The sequence below is a fragment of the Salmo salar genome, chromosome ssa28, assembly GCF_905237065.1.
Source record: "Salmo salar chromosome ssa28, Ssal_v3.1, whole genome shotgun sequence".
Lineage (NCBI taxonomy): Eukaryota > Metazoa > Chordata > Actinopteri > Salmoniformes > Salmonidae > Salmo > Salmo salar.
The window spans coordinates 36991132-37010737 of record NC_059469.1 but is presented as its reverse complement, the minus strand read 5'-3'; the positions used below and the strand labels follow the sequence as shown (position 1 = coordinate 37010737).

Genomic DNA, 19606 nt, shown 5'->3' with positions numbered 1-19606 from the left:
CAGGCCCAGCCACTGGGGAGCCAGGCCCAGCCACTGGGGAGCCAGGCCCAGCCACTGGGGAGCCAGGCCCAGCCACTGGGGAGCCAGGCGCAGCCACTGGGGAGCCAGGCCCAGCCACTGGGGAGCCAGGCCCAGCCACTGGGGAGCCAGGCCCAGCCAATTAGAATGAGTTTATTCCCACAAAAAGGCTTTATTATAGACAGAAATACTCCTCCGTTTCATCAGCTGTCTGGGTGGCTGGTCGCAGACGATGCCGCAGATGAAGAAGCTGCTCAAAAAAATAAAGGGAACACTTAAACAACACATCCTAGATCTGAATGAAAGAAATAATCTTATTAAATACTTTTTTCTTTACATAGTTGAATGTGCTGACAACAAAATCACACAAAAACAATCAATGGAAATCCAATTTATCAACCCATGGAGGTCTGGATTTGGAGTCACACTCAAAATTAAAGTGGAAAACCACACTACAGGCTGATCCAACTTTGATGTAATGTCCTTAAAACAAGTCAAAATGAGGCTCAGTAGTGTGTGTGGCCTCCACGTGCCTGTATGACCTCCCTACAACGCCTGGGCATGCTCCTGATGAGTTGGCGGATGGTCTCCTGAGGGATCTCCTCCCAGACCTGGACTAAAGCATCTGCCAACTCCTGAACAGTCTGTGGTGCAACGTGACGTTGGTGGATGGAGCAAGACATGATGTCCCAGATGTGCTCAATTGGATTCAGGTCTGGGGAACGGGGGGGCCAGTCCATAGCATCAATGCCTTCCTCATGCAGGAACTGCTGACACACCCCAGCCACATGAGGTCTAGCATTGTCTTGCATTAGGAGGAACCCAGGGACAACCGCACCAGCATATGGTCTCACAAAGGGTCTGAGGATCTCATCTCAGTACCTAATGGCAGTCAGGCTACCTCTGGCGAGCACATGGAGGGCTGTGCGGCCCCCGCAAAGAAATGCCACCCCACACCATGACTGACCCACCGCCAAACCGGTCATGCTGGAGGATGTTGCAGGCAGCAGAACGTTCTCCACGGCGTCTCCAGACTCTGTCACGTCTGTCACGTGCTCAGTGTGAACCTGCTTTCATCTGTGAAGAGCACAGGGTGCAAGTGGCGAATTTGCCAATCTTGGTGTTCTCTGGCAAATGCCAAACGTCCTGCACGGTGTTGGGCTGTAAGCACAACCCCCACCTGTGGACGTCGGGCCCTCATACCACCCTCATGGAGTCTGTTTCTGACCGCTTGAGCAGACACATGCACCTTTGTGGCCTGCTGGAGGTCATTTTGCAGGGCTCTGGCAGTGCTCCTCCTGCACCTCCTTGCACAAAGGCGGAGGTAGCGGTCCTGCTGCTGGGTTGTTGCCCTCCTACGACCTCCTCCACGTCTCCTGATGTACTGGCCTGTCTCCTGGTAGCGCCTCCATGCTCTGGACACTACGCTGACAGACACAGCAAACCTTCTTGCCACAGCTCGCATTGATGTGCCATCCTGGATGAGCTGCACTACCTGAGCCACTTGTGTGGGTTGTAGACTCCGTCTCATGCTACCACTAGAGTGAAAGCACCGCCAGCATTCAAAAGTGACCAAAACATCAGCCAGGAAGCATAGGAACTGAGAAGTGGTCTGTGGTCCCCACCAGCAGAACCACTCCTTTATTGGGGGTGTCTTGCTAATTGCCTATAATTTCCACCTGTTGTCTATTCCATTTGCACAACAGCATGTGAAATTTATTGTCAGTGTTGCTTCCTAAGTGGACAGTTTGATTTCACAGAAGTGTGATTGACTTGGAGTTACATTGTGTTGTTTAAGTGTTCCCTTTATTTTTTTGAGCAGTGTATATATATTGCAATTATTCCGGAATGAGTGAGCGTTCATGTGCAAAGGCTTAGCATTTCAATTGTTATAACTCAGCTGACCCCCACTTCCCTTTTGTCCACCAAGCCGGTTTAGCCCACATTCCCCTCTAACCATATCTACTTGTTTGTTTGTTTGTGTGCATTTCTGTGATTGATTATTTAGTTAAATAATTTATTTACTAAGACAATTGATGTATGGATGACTCATAGTGAAGACTGGGTTCGTGCAGATAACCAACAATTTACGACGTTTGGAATGAGACTGACGTGAGGTAAAGAATAATTCATTAATTAGAAGACTAATTGATCAGATATTAAAATATCTGAAAGTTATATTAGGAAAATTATAACTTTGTAATCTGAATATTTTCCTTGGTGCCCCGACTTCCTAGTTAATTACAGTTACATGATTAAGTTAGTTTAATCACGTCATAATAATAATAATAATTACAGAGAATTTATTTGATAAAAATAGGTCTTCAGTTTAATGATGCCAAAGACACGACATGTATGTATTTGTATAATGGTTTTATAGGGACCTGCTGGTGGGCCTAGGTGTATATATATTATGCAACATGAAACGCATGGTTACTTATACACCTGCCTACCTGAATATACGCCTTCAATTCAAATATGACGGTCTGAGCACTTCAAGTTACTGTGTGGACAAAAGCCCTTGTCTGCATTACAAATGGCACACTATTCCTTACATAGTGTACAATAGGCCCTAGTCAAAAAAGTAGTGCACTACATAGGGAATAGGGTGCCATTTGGTGAAAAAGGCCCAGTGTAAACATGACACTACTGTTTGTGGTTCAGAACAGTAAGTTAGGACACACTGAACCAGTTTCTTTTCACAGTGTTGTCGTTGTGGAAACACATAGGATGACAGAAGACACGTGAAACAAAGAGATGTCACAGTTCACCGTCCGGTAGGAAAATGATACCGTGTCAAAAAAGACAGCTACACGAGGTTGTGATGACGCGACGCCCGTCTGTGATAACCAATCAAATGAATTTCAGTAAGCAGAAGCACAGTGGCATGGAAACACTCCCAAATAAGGGAGAAGAAGAAAAAAAACTTAGAGGGGAGGAACCAGGCTCAGAGGAGAAGAACCGCGAAAGAAGTGTTGGTCCCATGTTTCATGAGTTGAATCACAAAAAGCTATTTCTCTCAACGTTTATTCACAAATTTGTTTACATCCCTGTTTTGTGAGCATTTCTCCTTTGCCAAGATAATCCATCCACCTGACAGTTGTGGCATATCAAGAAGCTGATTAAACAGCATGATCATTATACAGGTGCACCTTGTGCTGGGGACAACAACAAAAAAGGACACTCTAAAATGTGCAGTTTTGTCACGCAACACAATGCCACAGATGTGTCATGTTTTGAGGGAGCGTAGAATTGGCATGCTGACTGAAGGAATGTCCCCCAGAGCTGTTTCCAAATCATTTAATGTTCATTTATCTACAACAAGCTGCCTCCAATGTTTTTTGTTTTCAAAAACAACATTTTAAGATATATATATTTTTTTTTTATAAAAAAATTCTGCAGTACGTCCACCAGGCCTCACAACCGCAGACCACAGGTAACCATGCCAGCCCAGGACCCCCACATCCGGCTTCTACACCTGCGGCATCATCTGAGGCGGGGTGGAGGGGTGCTGAGGAATATTTCTGTCTGTAATAAAGCCCTTTTGTGAAGAAAAACTCATTCTGATTGGCTGGACCTGGCTCCCCAGTGGGTGTGCATGGCTGCCAAGTGGGTGGGCCTATGCCCTCTAAGGCCCACCCATGGCTGCACCCCTGCCAGTCATGTAAAATCCATAGATTAGGGCCTAAAACTTAAAGAGAGAGAGGGTACCTCATGATAAGATGTAGACCACACTAAGACTGTCTATTTACCAGGACAAATCAACTAATGCTGGCACTAAGACCGCACTGAACGAGCGAAATAGGGCCATAAGAAAACAAGAAAATGCTCATCAAGAAGAGGCGCTCCTAGTGGCCGGGGTCTTTAATGCAGGCAAACTTAAATCCGTTTTACCTCATTTCTACCAGCATGTTAAATGTGCAACCAGAGAAGAAAAAAAAATACCTCTAGACCACCTATCAAACAAGAAAAGCATCAATACAGGACTAAGATGGAATCGTACTACACTGGCTCTGACGCTCGTCGAATGTGGCAGGATTTGCAAACTATTACGGACTACAAAAGGAAACCCAGCCGCGAGCTGCCCAGTGAATCGAGCCTACCAGATAGGCTGAATGCTTTTTATTCTCGCTTTTTATGCTTGCGTCGAGGCAAGCAACACTGAAGCATACAGCTGACATTTTCAACCTCTCCCTGACCAAGTCTGTAATACCTACATGTTTCAAGCAGACCACCATAGTCCCTGTGCCCAAGGAAGCAAAGGTAACCTGCCTAAATGACTACCGCCCTGTAGCTCTCACGTCAGTAGCCATTTAGTGCTTTGAAAGGCTGGTCATGGCTCACATCAACACCATCATCCTGGAAACCCTAGACCCACTCCAATTCACACATCACCCCAAAGGATCCACAGATGACACAATCTCAATCGCACTACACACTGCCCTTTCCCACGTGGACAAAAGGAACACCTATGTGAGAATGCTGTTCATCGACTACAGCTCAGCGATCAACACCATAGTGCCCACAAAGCTCATCACTAAGCTAAGGACCCTGGGACTAAACACCTCCCCCTGCAACTGGATCCTGGACTTCCTGATGGGCCGTCCCCAGGTGTTAAGGTATGCAACAACACGTCTATCACGCTAATCCTCAACATGGGGGCACCACAGGGGTGCATGCTTAGTCCCCTCCTGTACTCCCTGTTCACTCATGACTGCATGGCCAAACACGACTCCCAACACCGTCATTAAGTTTGCTGACGACACAACAGTGGTAGGCCTGATCACCGACAACGATGAGACAACCAATAAGGAGGTGGTCAGAGACCTGGCAGTGTGGTGCCAGGACAACAACCTCCCCCTCAACGTGAGCAAGACAAAGGATCTGATCGCAGACTACAGGAAAAGGAGGACTGAGTATGCCCCCATTCTCATCGAAGGGGCTGCAGTGGAGCAGAATGAGAGCTTCAAGTTCCTTGGCGTCCACATCACCAAACTATCATGGTCCAAACACGCCAAGACAGTCATGAAGAGGGCACGACAACACCTTTTCCCCCCTCAGGAGACTGACAGATCCTCAAAAAGTTCTACAGCTGCACCATCGAGAGCATCCTGACCGGTTGCGTCACCGCCTGGTATGGTAACTACTCGGCATCCAACCGTAAGGCGTGTAGTGTACACGGCCCAGTTCATCACTGGGACAAAGCTTCCTGCCATCCAGGACCAGGCGGTGTCAGAGGAAGGCCCCCCAAAAAATAGTCAGAGACTCCAGTCACCCAAGTCATAGACTGTTTTCTCTGCTACCACACGGCATGTGGTACCGGAGCGCCAAGTCTAGGACCAACTAGGCAAGTCAGCTACCGTCCCACCTGGCCAACATCCAGTGAAATTGCAGAGCGCCAAATTCAAAAACAGAAATACTCATTATAAAAATTCAGAAAACATACAAGTGTTATACATGGGTTTAAAGATGAACTTCAGTGCCAGATTTCAAGAAGGCTTTACGGCGAAAGCATACCATGCGATTATCTGAGAACAGCGCCCAGCAGACAAATCATTCCAAATAGTTACCAGCCAAGTAGAGGAGTTCCACAAGTCAGAGATAGCAATAGAATTAATCACTTACCTTTGATGATCTTCATATGGTTGCAACTCACAAGACTCCCATTTACTCAATAAAATGTTTGTTTTGTTCGATAAAGTCCCTCTTTATATCCAAAAACCTCAGGTTTTTTTGCGTGTTTTGTTCAGTAATCCACAGGCTCAAAGGCAGTCAGAACAGACAGACAAAAAATCCGAAAAGTATCAGTGACGTTCGTAGAAACATGCCAAACGATGTTTATAATCAATCCTCAGGTTGTTTTTAGTCATAATAATCAATAACATTTCAACGGGACAAAAGCTTCGTCAATATAAAAGGTCTTACACTCCCTCATTTTTCAGAATACAAGCCTGAAACAATTTCTAAAGACTGTTGACATCTAGTGGAAGCCATAGGAAGTGCAATTTGAGTCCTAAGTCAATGGATACTGTAATGGTATTCAATAGAAAACTACAAACATTTAAAAAATCCCACTTCCTTGATGGATTTTTCTCAGGTTTTCACCTGCCATATCGGTTCTGTTATACTCACAAGACATTATTTTAACAGTTTTGGAAACTTTAGAGTGTTTTCTATCCAAAATCTACCAATTATAAGCATATCCTAGCTTCTGGGCCTGAGTAGCAGGAAGTTTACTTTAGGCATGCTTTTCATCCGGAGGTGAAAATAGTGCCCCTACCCTAATGAAGTTAAGAAAAAAAAATCTTATTTACAATGACGGCTTACCCCGGAAGACGCTGGGCCAATTGTGCGCCGCCCTATGGGACTCCCAATCACAGTCGGATGTGATGCAGCCTGGATTCAAACCAGGGACTGCAGTGACTCCTCTTGCACTGAGATGCAGTGTCTTAGACGACAGCGCCACTCGGGAGGGGATAACTATTCATTTATTTAGTAAATGTTTTCTTAACTGCATCGTTGGTTAAGAGCTTGAAAGTAAGCATTTCACTCTAAGGTGTACCCGCTGTATTTGGTGCATGTGACAAAAATTGGATTTGATTTAATGAATTTATTGAAAATTGACTGATTTCCTTATATGAACTGTAACTCAGTAAAATCTTTGAAATTGTTGCATGTTGAGTTTATATATTTTAGTTCAGTGTTATAGTAAGTAAGCATTTGACAAGTTAGCCTTGTCCGAGCCGGAACGGCCCATAGGGGCAGGAGCCCATCTCCTGATTAGAGCAGCACAGAAAAAAATAAAATAATCTATGAAATGAAATGTATGCATTCACTACTGTAAGTCGCTCTGGATAAGAGCGTCTGCTAAATGACTAAAATGTAAAAATGTAATTAGAATTACAATCCCTGGACAAAACGCAAGTCTGTCGTGGGGCCTTATCCCCAATCAATCTCCTTCATGCCGAGTGCCAAGCAAGGCATTGGGTCCCATTTTTAGAGTCTATTGGTATGACTGGTATGTTGGAGAGAGTCACGTGTAATACATTTATCTGACAGCTCAACCCTCTCTTGATTCTAAACCCAACACACCTGTTCCACCATCAGGAATTCAATCAAAAGACATTACTGAACTGTACAAAAATGTAATGAACTATAGAAACCCTTTACCACAATGAATCCTAGACAGCTGTGCATTGTGTCCAAAGCAACTTACTTAGAGTACAGTGAGTGCATGGGGACAACAAAAAATGGTGTGTGTGTGGTCCCTGCGGGAAATTACCCTACGACCTTGGTGTTCGTTAGTGCCATGCTCTTACCTACTGAGCCACACAGGACTACCACATCAAGCTCAATGGCGAACCCGTCCAATGTGCTTCTGTTCTGTCTGAACATTTAAAAAAAAAAAAAAATGCTACACAGTATGTCAGACAAACCGAATGGTCTTACTGACACCTGAAACATAGAAATAGAACCGCTAGAACAGGGGACTGAATTCTACATTCCGTGACTTGGAACACCCCTGGACAATGAACTCAAAGTAGACTTTGGCAGCTACTTTACAGACTGCTACTGAGTACACTCCAAGCTGAGTGACGGGACAGCAGATCAATAATTGATAGGTCATTTGTAAAGTGTGGACCAAAAAAATTAAAAAACATTTAAAAAAAGGTTCGGCACCCCATCAATCACGTTAGTGGAGCGTTGCTAAACATTCAAATCAACGCACAGATGTTAGAAAACACCAACAACTCAATGTGTCTGGGTCAAGTCCATCCAAAGTCAAGTTAAATGGATAGGAGGGAACTTAGTGAAATTACCTCACATTAAAATTACAATAGAAGTGTAATGCAATTTTAAAAATGTAAAAAGTATATCAAATAAGTATGCATTTAGTGTAGCTTAATTCCTGAATTGTTTGTAGTGGAAATAGCTTTGTCTTTAGCTCTGGCAGTAACAACAGCATTGGTAGCAGACCATGAACATAACGAATGAATGGACTCACCTGGAGAGTGCAGCAAGGTTACCTAGTGTGTAGAACACAGCAAACAGCTTGGTGCCATTGGGTAAGAACAGCAGTGCAGTGCCCTGGTTAAAACACACACAACATGAAATCATTACCATGTCCACCTAGGCATCATCCTACCATTCAGTTTGTATGAGCAGTCTGATCGGCTAAAGAAACTCCTGGAAGACAAGATCAATGTTACCTGGAATTAGACTATTTGGTAAATAACAGGGAAGTCAAATTATTTAAAAATGCTAATATTTGTATTGTTTCTGTATTTTATTTTGAACAAGAAGGATTAGTGGGCCTAAGGAAAACGGTTTCCTGAAATGTTACAAATACAGTGTTACGTGATCGCCACCTAGTGGTGAAACACCATATCAACTTCTACAGATGGACCTGCTGGTTCACAAACACAGGATCCTTCAGTCATTAAGCTTTTCCTTTTTAAAGTTCATCATATAGTCCAGGGCTCTACAACCCTGTTCCAGGAGCGCTACCGTCCTGTAGGTTTTCGCTCGGCTGATTCAGCTTATCAACCAGCTATATATTAAAATGAGGTGTGCCAGATAACCTGCAGGAGTGTTCTTCTCCTGGCTGTGTCTCCTACAGTGTAAACCTACAGGAGGGTTTCTATCCAGGAACAGGGTTGGAGAGCCCTGCTGTAAACCTACAGGAGGGTATCTCTCCAGGAACAGGGTTGGAGTTAAAACCTACAGGAGGGTATCTCTCCAGGAACAGGGTTGGAGTTAAAACCTACAGGACGGTATCTCTCCAGGAACAGGGTTGGAGTTAAAACCTACAGGACGGTATCTCTCCAGGAACAGGGTTGGAGTTAAAACCTACAGGATGGTATCTCTCCAGGAACAGGGTTGGAGTTAAAACCTACAGGAGGGTAACTCTCCAGGAACAGGGTTGGAGTTAAAACCTACAGGAGGGTATCTCTCCAGGAACAGGGTTGGAGAGCCCTGATGTAAACCTACAGGAGGGTATCTCTCCAGGAACAGGGTTGGAGTTAAAACCTACAGGAGGGTAACTCTCCAGGAACAGGGTTGGAGTTAAAATCTACAGGAAGGTATCTCTCCAGGAACAGGGTTGGAGTTAAAACCTACAGGACGGTATCTCTCCAGGAACAGGGTTGGAGTTAAAACCTACAGGAAGGTATCTCTCCAGGAACAGGGTTGGAGTTAAAACCTACAGGAGGGTATCTCTCCAGGAACAGGGTTGGAGTTAAAACCTACAGGATGGTATCTCTCCAGGAACAGGGTTGGAGTTAAAACCTACAGGAAGGTATCTCTCCAGGAACAGGGTTGGAGTTAAAACCTACAGGAAGGTATCTCTCCAGGAACAGGGTTGGAGTTAAAATCTACAGGACGGTATCTCTCCAGGAACAGGGTTGGAGAGAAATGCTGTAGGTTATTAGATAAAGGCTCTGTTCTTGTGGAATAAACCCATGGTGTTTAACACCAACCTGACCACTCTCCTTAAGAAAGACCAAATGGTGCATACAAATACATGATTCATGTTAGACATATTCCTGAACTAGTAGAATCAATGACGAATGAGGGGATAATATAGAGGGCCTCTGTTATGAATGGCACTCAACAGTTTTATTAACGCAGTGTGAATAATCACTCTCCAGAGGTGTTATCAGTACAACCCTTTTGTAGACAGACCATAACCACACTAACAGAGGAGATAACTGATCTGTAGACAGACCATAACCACACTAACAGAGGAGATAACTGATCTGTAGACAGACCACACTAACAGAGGAGATAACTGATCTGTAGACAGACCAGACCACACTAACAGAGGAGATAACTGATCTGTAGACAGACCAGACCACACTAACAGAGTGGATAACTGATCTGTAGACAGACCAGACCACACTAACAGAGGAGATAACTGATCTGTAGACAGACCAGACCACACTAACAGAGGAGATAACTGATCTGTAGACAGACCAGACCACACTAACAGAGGAGATAACTGATCTGTAGACAGACCATAACCACACTAACAGAGTGGATAACTGATCTGTAGACAGACCAGACCAGACTAACAGAGGAGATAACTGATCTGTAGACAGACCAGACCAGACTAACAGAGGAGATAACTGATCTGTAGACAGACCAGACCAGACTAACAGAGGAGATAACTGATCTGTAGACAGACCAGACCAGACTAACAGAGGAGATAACTGATCTGTAGACAGACCAGACCACACTAACAGAGGAGATAACTGATCTGTAGACAGACCAGACCAGACTAACAGAGGAGATAACTGATCTGTAGACAGACCAGACCAGACTAACAGAGGAGATAACTGATCTGTAGACAGACCAGACCACACTAACAGAGTGGATAACTGATCTGTAGACAGACCAGACCAGACTAACAGAGGAGATAACTGATCTGTAGACAGACCAGACCACACTAACAGAGTGGATAACTGATCTGTAGACAGACCAGACCACACTAACAGAGGAGATAACTGATCTGTAGACAGACCAGAACCACACTAACAGAGTGGATAACTGATCTGTAGACAGACCAGACCACACTAACAGAGGAGATAACTGATCTGTAGACAGACCAGACCACACTAACAGAGGAGATAACTGATCTGTAGACAGACCAGACCACACTAACAGAGGAGATAACTGATCTGTAGACAGACCAGAACCACACTAACAGAGGAGATAACTGATCTGTAGACAGACCAGACCACACTAACAGAGGAGATAACTGATCTGTAGACAGACCAGACCACACTAACAGAGGAGATAACTGATCTGTAGACAGACCAGAACCACACTAACAGAGTGGATAACTGATCTGTAGACAGACCAGACCAGACTAACAGAGGAGATAACTGATCTGTAGACAGACCAGACCACACTAACAGAGGAGATAACTGATCTGTAGACAGACCAGACCAGACCACACTAACAGAGGAGATAACTGATCTGTAGACAGACCAGACCACACTAACAGAGTGGAAAGGTACAGATACTATCCACTGTGACTAAGGTTTTACTTTTGTTTTCTCTGACACAGAGACTGAACTCATGTACCTTCTCACCTGAGGGTGAGATCCCCAACAGAATTAGGAAAAGGTCAACAAAACACGTCAATCAGCTGTCCAAACAACGGTGGGAACGGACTCTAGAACAAGCTCCGGGGAAACTTAGTTGGACAAGGAAATGCTGAATAACCTTACGGCTTGATAGAGCTGCTGTGGTTTACTGTAGAGTACAGTCATCACTGGCATCATGCCGTGGTTTACTGTAGAGTACAGTCATCACTGGCATCATGTGGTTTACTGTAGAGTACAGTCATCACTGGTATCATGCTGTGGACAGATACTTGTTTGTGGAGGTGGATGGCAGAAGGAGAATACTGTACAGTGTAAACAAGGAAGAGAATGTGAAAACAAAGTGCTTTGTGGATGGAAACAGCCGTGGGTATTGGAAGGGAAGAGGGGAATGTGCAACCAAACATTACAACAGATAGTGAAACAATAATAAGTATTTTCTACAACTAAAAACGTCAACAACACACAAACTGATGAAACTACCGGCGTGGTCCAGACAGACAGGCCACAGCCTGTAAACTGCCTCAGAGTAGTATTGATCTCTATTGATCTCTGATCAGTTTGGCCTTTTAGATTACAGTTTACGCAATTATATGGACGGGGGGGCCTAACTCATATAGGCTGGTTAGCTGACGTCGTCACCAAAACCATGCGTGCTCGTCAACGCGGCAGAAGGCCGTGTGTTGCTATGGTTCTGAATGGCCAGATAGCCAGCAACAATGACGAAGAAGCTGTCATGATGGGAATGGTCAGTGACTCCTTCCAGCTAGTCTCATCTTGTTATTGATACCATGTCTTGTTTTGAATGATGCTAATATGGTTAAAATTAGCTAGCTAGTCAACTACTGTAACAATATATTTGAAAAGACAAGTGGTCATTGTCTAACTTTATGTTTTCAATAAACATTAAAGATGAAATATAGTTTACATTGGGGTGGCGGGTAACCTAGTGGTTAGAGCGTTGGACTAGTAACCGGAAGGTTGCTAGATCGAATCCCCCGAGCTGACAAGGTAAAAATCTGTCGTTCTGCCCCCAGAACAAGGCAGTTAACCCACTGTTCCTAGGCTGTCATTGTAAATAAGAACTTGTTCTTAACTGACTTGCCTAGTTAAAAAAAAGTTTTATTAAAACATACCATCAATAATCTAAGCCAAACCCCATCTGTTTTGTCCCATAGTTGCACATGCATCAGTTTTGTTGCTAAAAAAACCAACCCATCTATAGGTCTATAGAGTACAGCCCGGGTCAACAATAGTGCACTATATTAGGGAAAAGGGTACGATTACAGACTCAGAATACCACTGAAATAGGGTGAAATCTCACCAGTATGGAGCACAGGATGCCTGACGCGAAGCATATGACGAACCACTTCACCCGGGTGCTGTAGCTGAGCGTCGAGGCATCCAGGACCTGAGGAGAGAGAGAGAGAGAGAACAATGGCAGGATGTCACAAGACAGACGGGCAACAACCCAAAGCACAGACCCAGGATCCCAAGGTCTCTCTTCCTACTGGATGGTTCTACCAAGCTGACCAGTGGCAAAGAAGAGAGTGTAAGTTAAAGTAAGGTCAATGTTTGTGTACACACACAAAAAAAACATCCAATTACACAAACAGTTACACACAAACAAAGGAACATAGGTCAACTTCTATGACACCAGCGCAAATCAATATTTGTTTCAAGACATTGATAAACACAAGACAGGAAATGGAAAGCCATGTAATGTAAATTAGCTGAGCATCATTGTGTTTTTTTAAACTAATGTTCGGTTTTTGAAGTGTCCATTACTAGCAGGGGAAATAAACACAACGTCTACATGTCTTCAAACTAAGTGAATAAATTAGACACAGCTTGTCTTCTTCATGTGGATGAAAACCAGTGTTCAACACAAACCTTACCTCATCTGATCCATCTCCTTATGAAAGCATGTAAAAAAGAGCAGCGATGCATAACAATACACAGGATTAAAACGATAAGAAGACAGTATTAGTTGTCAAAAGAGCCATACAATTCAATTAGGGATGTCTATGGTCACAACTCGCTAGTTTTACTCCTACTACCTAGTTTACCAAACTAGATTTCAGCTACAGTCGACATACAACACAACACAATGTGTATTAGTTATAAACACAAGCTATATAGAGTGGAGAGATTAAAATAGTCGTGACTCCAAGAACAAGGAAATAATGCATTTGATGTGGTCCCACATTAATGTACCACTCGACTCAAGGTTGTTAGCTAGTTAGTTAGTTAGCTAGTTAGTTAGTTAGCTAGTTAGTTAGCTAGTTAGTTAGCTAGCCAGTTAGTTAGTTAGCTAGCCAGTTAGTTAGTTAGCTAGCCAGTTAGTTAGTTAGTTAGCTAGTTAGTTAGCTAGCCAGTTAGCTAGTCAGTCCTTTAGCTAGCCAGTTAGCTAGCCAGTTAGCTAGCCAGTTAGCTAGTTAGTTAGCTAGTCAGTTAGCTAGCCAGTTAGTTAGTTAGCCAGTTAGTTAGTTAGCTTGCTAGCTAACTGGCTAACTAACTCAAAGCCCAGATAAAATACAACACCCCGCTGTGTTTACCTGCGCCGTGAGCCCTGCTTCCTCGTTGTCTTCTCGTCCTCCTATCATACTACGAAGTTTGTCCATCGTTGACAATAAATATGTCTATAAGTGTATTTATTTATTTGTTTTAGGAGCTAAATGAGCTAGCTAAGTAAATAACTTCCGGAGACCTTCACGGTGAGGCGTGTCTGTTTGTTACCACCTGACAGAGCAGAGGAAAAACACACCGGTGAACCACGGCCCGTAATAATGTTTTAATAATGTCTCAGCTGGCATTAAAAGTGGCCTCTCTGATCCGCGGTTTACACTGATCCAACACTGGCCGGTTTGCACTGATCCAACACTGGCCGGTTTATACTGATCCAACACTGGCCGGTTTGCACTGATCCAACACTGGCCGGTTTACACTGATCCAACACTGGCCGGTTTGCACTGATCCAACACTGGCCGGTTTGCACTGATCCAACACTGGCCGGTTTGCACTGATCCAACACTGGCCGGTTTATACTGATCCAACACTGGCCGGTTTGCACTGATCCAACACTGGCCGGTTTACACTGATCCAACACTGGCCGGTTTGCACTGATCCAACACTGGCCGGTCTATACTGCTACGTTAACTGCGGCGTAAATTCTCCTAACCTGGTACGTTAACTGCGGCGTAAATTCTCCTAACCTGGTACGTTAACTATACTGCTACGTTAACTGCGGCGTAAATTCTCCTAACTTGCTACGTTAACTATACTGCTACGTTAACTGCGGCGTAAATTCTCCTAACTTGCTACGTTAACTATACTGCTACGTTAACTGCGGCGTAAATTCTCCTAACTTGCTACGTTAACTATACTGCTACGTTAACTGCGGCGTAAATTCTCCTAACCTGCTACGTTAACTATACTGCTACGTTAACTGCGGCGTAAATTCTCCTAACCTGCTACGTTAACTATACTGCTACGTTAACTGCGGTGTAAATTCTCCTAACCTGCTGCGAAAAGAGTGCTTTCCATTTACGGTTCAGGCAGAGAGGAAGAGGTGTATGGAAGCATCTAGGTGCTTATTCATAATTCCAATTTCCTTTCATCTTGTCAAGGCCAAAAACAATAGGACATTCAGCGTTTTATCATTTTTGTAGTTGAAAACAAAAAACATTGTATATCAACTCGTGTTCTCGTTTATAGTTTCCAAATTGGGCATCGAGTAAAAGAAAACAAATATGTAAAAAAAAGACAAAATGTAAAAAAATAACAAAATATCTGTTTCTTCATATCTGGAAGGACACGGTATGGGGGCAGAATGTGCCCGCTGGAGGAGGACACAGTATGGGGGGTTCAGAATGTGCCCGCTGGAGGAGAACACGGTATGGGGGGGTTCAGAATGTGCCCGCTGGAGGTGAACACGGTATGGGGCAGAATGTGCCCGCTGGAGGAGAACACAGTATGTGGGGTTCAGAATTTGCCCGCTGGAGGAGAACACGGTATGGGGGCAGAATGTGCCCGCTGGAGGAGAACACGGTATGGAGGCGGGTTCAGAATGTGCCCGCTGGAGGAGAACACGGTATGGAGGCGGGTTCAGAATGTGCCCGCTGGAGGAGAACACGGTATGGAGGCGGGTTCAGAATGTGCCCGCTGGAGGAGAACACGGTATGGGGGCAGAATGTGCCCGCTGGAGGAGAACACGATATGGGGGGGTTCAGAATGTGCCCGCTGGAGGAGACAACAGTATGGCATCTGAGCAGATCATCATGAACTTAATCCAGTTACATCAGCCAATACAATAAATAAAAAAATCTGCCTTTTTTTTATTGGTGTGGGCATAATTCACAAACCTCCTTTCCTGCTTACTGAAAGGCAGATGTAGAAAAGGAGTAATGGTGAGGACACTACATGAATTGATATGACAAAATGGCCTACTTTTCTTAATGTATATCTACCACCTTTCAGGGGAGCAGATGATCAATGATATACAGAGAAAGTCTGATATTACTTGATTATGGAACTTGAAGCATAAAGCCCATTTTCCAGTTGGGTTTGGCTCAGTAAAACACACCAATCCCTGTCCTAATTTCAACAATGGGTACTAATGTGGTATATCTTGTATTTGTTTTGTAGTAAATCTCACTAATTTGTGAGATTGTAAACGGTCATATTTTTTTTTAACATATTTCCAACTTCAGTATCCAAAATGTTTTGGCTGCTCCCATAGGATATAATAATTACAAAAATGTACAACGCTGAAAGTCGGGCTTTGGTGTTTGTCATTAGCATTTTGGTGAGCACTATGCTGGCCAGCCCAAAGGTTACATGGCCACAATCAAGCTACATTATGACTCAAAATGTCATGGGAATTTTACACCACAATTCATTTGACCAGGAAAAGAGGACTGACTGCCAGATGCCTCTGGATCTGCAGATAGAGAAGATATTGGCTCAACACTCACCTTCCAATCGGTGTTGGCAACTCAAAAAGCATTGTAAATTACGCCCTTCAAGTACTGAGCAAATATCATAATTAATGAAAATGCCCTTCATTTGCATTGCGAATGTTGCTTTGATGGTTGTGATCAACAATACGAATGTAAGAGTGGTAATGAAATGAATTACAGGAGTATTTTTATGACCCAGCAGATGGCTGTAGTCCACCTTCAATAACAGCCCAATGAGTTGGTGCCAGAGGTTCAGGCTTGAGATCCAAAGGCCTTGAATTCACACAAAATGTGCCTATGATCCAGGGTTTCCCAAACTCAGTCCTCGGGACCCCAAGGGGTGCACATTTTGGTTTTTGCACCTAGCACTACACAGCTGATTCAAATCATCAAGCTTTGAACATTTATCAACTGTGTAAATTCTTATTTACAATGACTGCCAAACACAGACAACGCTGGGCCAATTGTGCGCCGCCCTATGGCCTTTTTTGCCTTTACCTCCCTTATCTCACATAATTTGCTCACATTGTATATAGTCTTATTTTTTTCTACTGCATCATTGATTGTATGTTGTTTTACTCCATGTGTAACTCTGTGTTTTTGTATGTTGTCGAACTGCTTTGCTTTATCTTGGCCAGGTCGCAATTGTAAATGAGAACTTGTTCTCAACTTGCCTACCTGGTTAAATAAAGGTGAAATAAAAAAAAATGGGACTCCCAATCACAGCCAGATGTGATGCAGCCTGGATTTGAACCAGGGGATGTAGTGACACCTCTTGCACTGAGCTGCAGTGCCTTAAACCGCTGCGCCACTCAGGACAAACACCAAAATGTGCACCCCTTGGACCGAGTTTGGGAAACACTGCTTTATCCAAATGGAGCAGCATGAGGGCCATTTGCTCAGTGTTGAAGTCATTAAACCCACAGCATGAGGGCCATTTGCTCAGTGTTGAAGTCATTAAACCCACAGCATGAGGGCCATTTGCTCAGTGTTGAAGTCATTAAACCCACAGCTTGAGGGCCATTTGCTCAGTGTTGAAGTCATTAAACCCACAGCATGAGGGCCATTTGCTCAGTGTTGAAGTCATTAAACCCACAGCATGAGGGCCATTTGCTCAGTGTTGAAGTCATTAAACCCACAGCTTGAGGGCCATTTGCTCAGTGTTGAAGTCATTAAACCCACAGCATGAGGGCCATTTGCTCAGTGTTGAAGTCATTAAACCCACAGCTTGAGGGCCATTTGCTCAGTGTTGAAGTCATTAAACCCACAGCATGAGGGCCATTTGCTCAGTGTTGAAGTCATTAAACCCACAGCTTGAGGGCCATTTGCTCAGTGTTGAAGTCATTAAACCCACAGCTTGAGGGCCATTTGCTCAGTGTTGAAGTCATTAAACCCACAGCATGAGGGCCATTTGCTCAGTGTTGAAGTCATTAAACCCACAGCTTGAGGGCCATTTGCTCAGTGTTGAAGTCATTAAACCCACAGCATGAGGGCCATTTGCTCAGTGTTGAAGTCATTAAACCCACAGCTTGAGGGCCATTTGCTCAGTGTTGAAGTCATTAAACCCACAGCATGAGGGCCATTTGCTCAGTGTTGAAGTCATTAAACCCACAGCTTGAGAGCCATTTGCTCAGTGTTGAAGTCATTAAACCCACAGCTTGAGGGCCATTTGCTCAGTGTTGAAGTCATTCCCACCTATGTGATACTGTGGGACAATGTCAGTTTCCACCGAGCTGCTCAGGTAAGGGAATGGTTTAACATCAATGGGCAGTTTATGAACTTGTACCTCCCTCCATACTCGCCTTTCCTGAATCCGATTGAGGAGTTTTTCTCCTCTTGGAGATGGAAAGTGTATGATAGACAACCCTACACCAGAGTAAATCTGCTGCAAGCCATGGATTTAACCTGTGGTGAAATAGGTGAGGAATCATGTCGGGGCTGGATACGGCACACAAGAGGCTTCTTCCCCCGTTGCCTCAGGAGGGACAATATTGCTTGTGATGTCGACGAAGTGCTCTGGCCTGACCCAGCCCAAAGACAAGAAGAAGCACATTGATCACATGTTTACTCCTTTGATTTTTGTCCCTTTTAGTATTGTATACTGTAGTACAGTGCATTGTAGGCTGTATACTGTACAATGGACAAATTGTATGGCCCTGAACATTGTGCTTAACATTTATTAACAGTACTGACTGCTCAATAGATTTTGACTGGTTGCAGGTTCATATCAACAAAGAACAATAATTACAGTATCACAGAGACAAAGGACACGTTTGTGAGATGCAGGGTACAGTACTGTAAAAATAGGGGTACAAGGAGGAGGAAGAACAAAAAACGAAATTGCAAAGAGCAAAGCCTTCCCTGTGGCTCAGTTGGTAGAGCATAGTGTGTGCAATGCCAGGGTTTTGGGTTCAATTCCCACGTGGGGTGAGTACAAAAAAAAAATGCATGAAATGAAATGTATGCATTCACTACTGTAAGTCGCTCTGGATAAGAGCGTCTGCTAAGTGACTAAAATGTCATTTCTGACCAATTTTGAGCTACTATGACAGAACATGTTTTCGTTCATCAAAAGACAATGACGGAAAAATATGAATATTTTTTTAGATTAAAAATGTACTTCTCCCTGAGAATTGTATGTTTTGAACAATGTGTTTTCTATTTTTCGGTGTATTGTTTACTGACTGTTTGAGAGTGTATATCATTTTGAGCACTTTGTTTATGATGTGAGAGCAGTGTTTGATTTTGAACACAGGTAAAACTGTTTTGAGGCGAATGTTTCATTTTGCGAGAGGAGTCAGAGGTTATGTAAATAGTGCTTGAAGATGAGGAGAGGAGAGGAGAGGAGTCAGAGGTTATGTAAATAGTGCTTGAAGATGAGGTTTTGTGTTTAATGTTTTCAGGAAATGAAGCAAGGTTTCAGAAATTGTGTTTTAGCGATTGAGAAAAACTGTAAACCCACAGCTTGAACTGCCATTACTCAGTGTTGAAGTCATTACAGTTTTTCTCAGTCGCTTTGGTGCATTTCTTAGATCAAAAGTGCCATTCTTGATACTACTTGTACAAATTCCAAATCATCTAGTCACTTGTGCACATCATTAAAGCAATTTCTTATTCCTTTGAACAAATTGCAATTGCTTTTGTACATATTGCAATTGATAATGTACAAGTGTCAGCTTTTTTCCACCTTTTCAATTGCTCATGTCATGTTGATCAAAATATAGTAGATGGTTCTCTGTTGAATAGTCTTACCCCTCAAAACATCTAGGCATTAGTTCCTTGCATAAGCCATTACATGCAAAATTGTTGAACTATTTGTCATAAACTGTCAAGCATAGTTTTACACATTTCTATTAGACCTTTTGTACAAAAACGTGAATTGATGAATGATGGGGGTGAAATTGACCCTCACTCATGAAGGAATGTAAAGCGTTAGTTCAACCAACAATCAACCAGTTGTCTAAATTGCTCAAAGGTGCATCTCATGAAGAATCAATTGGCAAGCATATATAGACAGAC

General features: G+C 43.6%; 1 protein-coding gene and 1 long non-coding RNA gene across 2 annotated transcripts in view; one reads left to right on the top strand and one right to left on the bottom strand.

Moving 5' to 3' along the window:
• Window positions 1–13843, bottom strand: part of sft2a (Vesicle transport protein SFT2A) — a 32047-nt gene extending 18204 nt beyond the window's left edge. Inside the window, 3 exon segments of the mRNA NM_001146389.1 lie at window positions 8024–8106; window positions 12451–12537; window positions 13685–13843. Of these exon segments, the coding sequence (NP_001139861.1) occupies window positions 8024–8106; window positions 12451–12537; window positions 13685–13750 (236 nt within the window). The 5' untranslated portion in view covers window positions 13751–13843.
• A 4981-nt stretch (window positions 13844–18824) lies between these two features.
• Window positions 18825–19211, top strand: LOC123731443 (uncharacterized). Its single transcript, XR_006762567.1, has 2 exons — window positions 18825–18890; window positions 18942–19211. It is a non-coding gene; the product is annotated as an uncharacterized lncRNA (long non-coding RNA).
• The last annotated feature ends 395 nt before the right edge of the window (window positions 19212–19606 follow it).